This window comes from Pagrus major, chromosome 8 (assembly GCF_040436345.1).
Source record: "Pagrus major chromosome 8, Pma_NU_1.0".
NCBI lineage: Eukaryota > Metazoa > Chordata > Actinopteri > Spariformes > Sparidae > Pagrus > Pagrus major.
The window spans coordinates 2,571,143-2,577,814 of NC_133222.1; the positions used below are offsets into that span (position 1 = coordinate 2,571,143).

The 6,672-nt window shown below is 46.0% G+C and overlaps 1 protein-coding gene across 1 annotated transcript; it reads right to left on the reverse strand.

Moving 5' to 3' along the window:
- Positions 1–476: 476 nt before the first annotated feature.
- LOC141001435 (ankyrin repeat and SOCS box protein 15-like) lies at positions 477–5,494 on the reverse strand. Its single transcript, XM_073472511.1, has 9 exons — positions 5,391–5,494; positions 5,225–5,277; positions 4,746–4,877; positions 4,050–4,214; positions 3,512–3,757; positions 3,167–3,338; positions 1,183–1,708; positions 913–1,066; positions 477–652 (listed from the first exon to the last, which is right to left on the reverse strand). Exons 1-9 carry the CDS (start codon positions 5,492–5,494, stop codon positions 477–479), a joined length of 1,728 nt encoding a protein of 575 aa, XP_073328612.1.
- Positions 5,495–6,672: the final 1,178 nt, after the last annotated feature.

Sequence of the window (6,672 nt, forward strand, 5' to 3'; positions counted from 1 at the left end):
TCTCCTGAAGCCTACATTTTCATGTTATTTACACCCTTTTAAGCCAAAATCTTCACTGGAGCTGCTAAGCTAAAAGTGTTAGCTCACACCCTGACTGAAGTGGGCGCATGAGCAGCTGTATGGAGCCATTTTTATGTTTTTCTGTTCTGCTGTAATTTAACGTTCCCAGCTACCTCAGATGTTGGACTATTAAAGCACCCGACTTCACATCAGCATGAGCGTCAGTAGATAATGAGTTGAGATAATCTGCGGACAGATGGACGACCATCAACATCAAAAATGGTCAAAACAAGTTTAAAGTACATTTGTGGTAAATGTGAAATGTGAAAATAAATGTTTTTTACCCACATAATTATAAAAATAAAATAAAAAATAATAAAGTTCAATCGTACGGTGTTGTGCTTATCAAAACGGGAGATTACAAAGATTAAAAAATAGTCACATCCTTTCAGAAGGAGCAGAAAATCCACATATCTTCACATGATGCGTTCAGGGTCCTGGCTGTAGAGGTCGAGCTCCTGGTACAATATGAAGCTCTTCAGCCTGGGAGGGAAAAGGTGCGAGCTCATGATTTCAGTGTTGTTGAGTTTCTTCAGGGTCAGACGCCTCCTGATCTCCAGTCTGCAGAGGTGACTGAGGGAGCGAGGACTGCCTGGAGAGCAAGGTTCAGAAAAACACTTCACCGTATTAATTCATATTGTGATAAAACACAGAGCTCAGAGGTTTAAATACAACGAGAGGAACATGACAACCACAGTGATGAGGTGCTTTCTTAGTCTTACTGGTTAATTATCTCTCCGTCTCTCACAGTGAATTATCAGCTGAATCTGCGGGATCATGTCTTCAGGTGTTAGTGGGGGCAGTCTTGTCTCCCGCCAGGATAATTTGTCATGAAATCGTGGATAAACTCACTGAGGATGTCACAGATTTCGGGCCACTCCGTCTGCTTCTCCAGGGTCAGTCTGAGTTTGGAGCAGATGTGGACGTGGCTGACGTAGTCCAGCAGGATTCGGACCACGCTCCCGGACAGATGCATGAGGCAGCAGAGGCTCATGAACTCGCAGAACTGGAGAGAGGACGGAGAGGGACGGGATGTCGTGAATGCTTTCTTCATACATGTGTGTAAAAGTAAACTCATTTAAAACACATTCATAGAGAACAAGTAAAACATCTGTCACTCACTGGTATTTTCCCCTCCCCGTCATCTGCAGCATCAAAAGCGTTGTCATGGTGACAGTGAAAGCAGCTCTCCACCTTGTAGCCGTTGTTGAGCAGCAGCCTCATCATCACCTCGTCCTTCAGACAGTACTGCAGCGCCGTGGGAAACACCGTGTCGCTCACCACCGTGAAGTAACAGTTCACGTCTGCTTTGGCCGCCAGCAGCAGCTTCACCATCTCGTAGCGCCCCGACCTGACCGCCACCAGGAGGCAGCACAGGGGGTCCAGGTCCGTCTTCGCCCCGGCCGCCAGCAGCAGTTTGGTGCTGTCCACGTCTCCGTTGGAGACTGCGAAGTACAAAGCGCTCCTCCTCATGTCCCGGTAGTTTTCTGAGTTTCTGGTGTTCATGCGGTAGTTGACGTCGAAGCCGCAGGCCAACAGGAGCTCCAGGCAGCAGCTCTGGCCTCCCTCCGCCGCAGAGTGGACCGGGCTCTGACCCGCCTCTTTGATGGCCCTCTTGGTGGTCAGAGGTATCAGCATCTTCAGAGCACTGTGGGAAAAGAAAGCAACGGTCAAATTATACAGACGGTGCCAACAAAACAGAGCAGTACCACTGAAGATCATGGAGGGGCAGCGTAGACAATAATTCATGAGAGACACAAAGAAGTTTGAACACTTCTCATTGGTAGTGAAGAGAATTGTCTGTCCACGTGTCATGAGGTATTAAATGGCGTCACAGACCGCTGTCATTGACAACGCTGCCTCTGCGTCTTTCATAAATGACACCTAATGGTCTGCTTAAACATGCAGTATGTAATTTCTGCCACTTGGAGTCCCTCAATCAAAACAATGAAAACAGAGGACATAGTTTGATGATGTAGTGAAGTAGTGTGGGATTATGGGAGTTGTAGTCTTCATTGTTAAACAGCCAGGTTCACAGACGAGGTAATGTATCTCGTTTTATGTGACATTTAGCATCGTATCATAGCGACAGGAGACCAAATGAAATGCACCTTGAATAAAATTATGGACTTCTCGACAAAACATATAGCAAAGGTCTAGTTTGGACATTTGTTACTTATTATATCTTTAAAACAGTAAAGTTTTATAGTTTAAAGAAGTCATATTGTGCTTTCAGGTTCATACTTTTTATGTGGGGGTCCTAGTAGAAAAAGTTTACATACTTTAATTTTCAAAAAACACATGATTTTCTCATATGGTTCATTGCTGCAGCACCGCTTTACACACTGTGTCTTGAACGCTCCATTTTAGCTAAAGAGTGAGACATCTCGCCTCTGTTCAATCTTTGATGAGAGTTGCACATGCACATTACTTAACGTGCAGGATGTAGCCAATCAGACGCAGAGTGGGTCAGGTCAGTGGATTTAATTAATTTGACTTTTTTTTTCATTAAGTTCAATTTTGGTGACCTGTCACATGTTAACCTGTGCTGCTGACCAATAGCGAGCTGTCCTGACATGCTAGAGAGTCCAACATGGAGGAAGCTGTCTTATGTTTATTAGCTGTCTGTCACCATCTACTCTTATTCAACCTCCTCTGACTGACCGACTGACCTCTGAGTATAAACTGCTGCAGAAAAGAGGAGAATGGTTTTCAGACAGCAGGCGACAGCACGAATACATGTTTTAAAGAAACGGTCTGAAGTTTTTGTCTCGTTACTGACCAAGCCAACGAGCTGGTGCTAAAAGCTTTATTTCAGGTCCTTCAGTGACCAACAAGCTCTGCACATTTGGTCACAATTATTGAAAATAAACAGTCGATGGCCTGGTGCTGACGAAGCCCGGAGCCATTGTGACGAACTAATGCTAGCATATTCCTGGCTAGCTGGAGCGTTAGCGGGTAGCCCTGAGAGCGTTTCCTATGTCTTGAAGCCTTTAGCACCAAGTATTTTACAAAAACATGGAGACATTTTCCCTCCCAGACTTTAAAGCACCACTGGCGTCCTCATGTTCATTACAGCCGACAGCGTTGGACAGGAGGAGCTCACTCGTAGTGTCCGGCGTACGCTGCCTTGTGGATGGGCAGGTGTCCGGTGGCGCTGGGCAGGTTTGGGTCGGCTCCGTTGTCCAGCAGCAGCTGAATGCAGGCGGTGTTTCCCGATCCGGCCGCGTCCAGCAGGACACTTTCCCCATTACAGGCCTGAGAGTTGACTCTGCTACCTGAGCAGGGAGGAGAGGGGAGAAACAGGAGGAGCTTTGACTTTTGCACACATGAAAATTGAGAAAAGTGACAACTGTAGTTTTGATAGGTAGTACTAATGTAGGTGACTATATTTCCCTTACTGCCTTTGTAAAATCTGACAAGTTAAACTCAGTTTTATCTCCGGACTGACCGCAGTTCAGCAGGATCTCAGTGATGTGGAAGTGTCCGTGCTCTGCAGCCACGGCGAGCGGGGTCACTCCCGTCACGTCCTTGTGGTTCACGCGGCCGCCGTTCCTCAGCAGCAGCATCAAGATGTCCACGTTTCCGACTTTTGCCGCCTCGTGCATCGCCGTCCACTTCTTCTGGCAAACCTGCTCCACCCAGGCGCCCTGAGCGACCAGTGTGTTCGCCATCTCGTAAGAGCCGGCCCTCACCGCTGCAAGGCCAAAGAAGAGCGACTTGATCAGCTATCGTTCAGTTTATACAACCAAACTTTGCCTATTTTCTTTAAAGCTGCACCTGTGGAGCTTTTTAACCTGTTTCTGATCCTAGTTTCTCTTATTTTTGGGTAATAACATGACCTGTACTCTGGCGCCACCCTCAGGACAAAGAATAACAAAGATGTCTCTTATCGTTAATCAATGCATTAATGTGTGTCATGACAATCGCTGCCTCATGATGGGACCGTTAGTCTTGTTAATCACAACCTCCACGTTCTCCAGCGTTACCGAGCAGCAGCGGCGACTCGTTCTTGCTGTTGGTGTTGTGGGGCGAGGCGCCGTGCTCCAGCAGGCTCGTCACATTCTGCACCAGTCCGGCTCTAACTGCCAGTGTCAGCGGCGTCTCTCCGCCCACGGCCGTCCTCTCCTCCAGGCTGAGTCCCTGAGCTGCCACTGACACAGACACAACACAGGTCAGCAGGCACATTCCTGGAGTTCATTTCGGACCGCTAACCTGGCAGGTGAGCCGGTGAAAGCTCGCTGCCGGCTGGCTGAATGAGCGGAGACTGACATCACAGGTTATTTAAGGGCACTTATCTACAACAGCTGTCATCAGGCAGCAGCCTCTCAGTGAAGGTTTTTGGGGGGTTTATCTTATTTCAGGCAGCCATTATTTGGATGAGGCCACCAGTGCTGTCGCCTCTCCTGAATTCAACCTGATGTGTCCTGATGCTTCATCTTCACTTGTCATCCTCACTTATTTACTGGTGCGAGGTGTGAGCAGGTTATATTTTGCAGCAGGGTCCGTCTGTTGTCCACGTCCCCCCTCAGGTACTGGACTTAATTAAAACATAGCTGCTGTGGACTGACCTCTCCAGTTTGGCAGATAATCAGGGGCCATTTTTTTATTTCTTACTGTAACTTTTAAAGGAATAAGTCAAAATGATCTGAGGGGTTAATGAAAGGCAGAATTAATGGACTCACATCTCAACACAGTCTCCAGAACCTCCAGGGTCGGCTGGGATGCAGCTCGATGCAGAGGAAGCCAGCCGTGACTGTCCGACTCCCTGAAGGCGAAGGTGTGCCTCAGCATCTCCCTGAGGATCCAGACTTCACCTGGTCACCAAGACAACAGCCCAAAGAAAGAAGGAAGAAAGATTTTTAAAAACACAGAAACACCCAGGACCCACAGGAACAGAGGCAACCTTCTGAAGTTTTTCTTTTTTTCTGTAAATGTATGAACAGTTTGTCCTCTTCCACCTCTTCCTTCTCTTCACTACATCTCTCTCCCACCTCTCTGTTTATTTATCTCCCCCTCTCTGTCGGGCTGCCAGCCTCCTGATGCCTGGCCGTCCTCACCTGCAGCTGCTGGCCTTGTGACTTTTAGATGAGAGCCAGCAGACCAAACACAAACGCAGCGCTTTGTAATGGTAAAGGTATTTCCCCTGTGATGTCCAGCCTACCTTGCTCGATGGCAGCCAGGACTCTCAGGTTTTCATCAGTCGCTGCTGCTAAACTAAGAGGCCGGGAGCACAGGGAGCAGAGGGAGCACAGGGGCAGTCAGCTCGGTTTGATCGAACTGTCAAAGGCTTTTTGAAGGAGGTTGAAGTTTAGGTCTGGCTTCCTTACCTTGCTGCAGATTTCAGAAAAGCATCTTGGCAGGTGTCTTGAATACTGAGCTGGATGATGTAGTCACTGAGCTCCTCTTCATCATATTCTTCATAAGTGTTCATCACTCTGCAGGGATGAGACGCATTACTGCAGCTGGTAAACAGCATTTAGCACATTAACAACAATCACAATGTGGCTGAAATGATATCAGTTGATCTCTTTGGCCACTTGGGGGCAGCAGAGCAAGCTGAAAATACAACATCCGACATATTATCGTCTCATCGGAGCCGCGGTCAGTCCGACAGTCACTCTGCTCTTATCTCAGGTTTCTGATCTCGTCCTTCACCAGCTCATCTCTGACTGTCTGTCTGCTGTTTGGTGCTGAGCAGGAAGTGAACAGAGAGTTTATCAGAGACTGAACCAGACAGTCAATATGCCCCGAAAACCAAAACTTACTAAAAGAGGCTAAAAATCATCTTCTAATCCGCACTTTAGACTCCTTCATTCCAAATGATGACATCAGGGATTCGGATCTTAAAGCTCTTCAGTTGTCTTTTACTTCACAAAATATCAGATACACCACAAAGTGTGTGCTTTTTCTTCCTTTAACATGTTTTGTGTAACTTTAAGATGTTCAAACAAGCTTCTATCCCTTTGTAGTGTAACATTAACACAACATTAATGTTAATTTAACAACTTTAAATGACAGAAATGTGATTACTGTTTTAAAACATTCACCAGAACTTTAATTCTGGATGAACTCTGCAAATGTTTCCTTGCATTTCTTACAGATTTTTTTTGGTCGAGGTGCAGTCTGAACATCTTTTGTCAACACATCTTTTGTGCAAAGTGTCAACAAAAACAAAAGGTAATGTTTTATATTCCAGGTCTGCAATTGCCGAATCGTTTCCCTGGAGATTTCCTGGAAATTGGTGCTAATAATAGAGAAAACTGAGATGAATGTTAATTTGATACACTTCTAGTTAATAAATTCCAATTAACTGCGAGTGTAACCCGAGTCAGAGCGCAGCGGTGAGGCGAGCAACGCAAATATGGTACATTTGTTCAATGGCATGTAAACAGTTCAACAAGATAAAGATAAAATAGGAACGACGGATTTTTTCTTCTAGTTTTAAATTGAGAATTTTCTGTTGAAATTACAGATTCTTCAAAAAATGAAGTAACACCTAGTGGAGGCAAAATATTAGATTATAAACTTTTGGGTGAATATTTAAGGATCCCCATTCACAAAAATCACATCACACCAACCAAACATAAATGACATGCCAATGCAAATTAA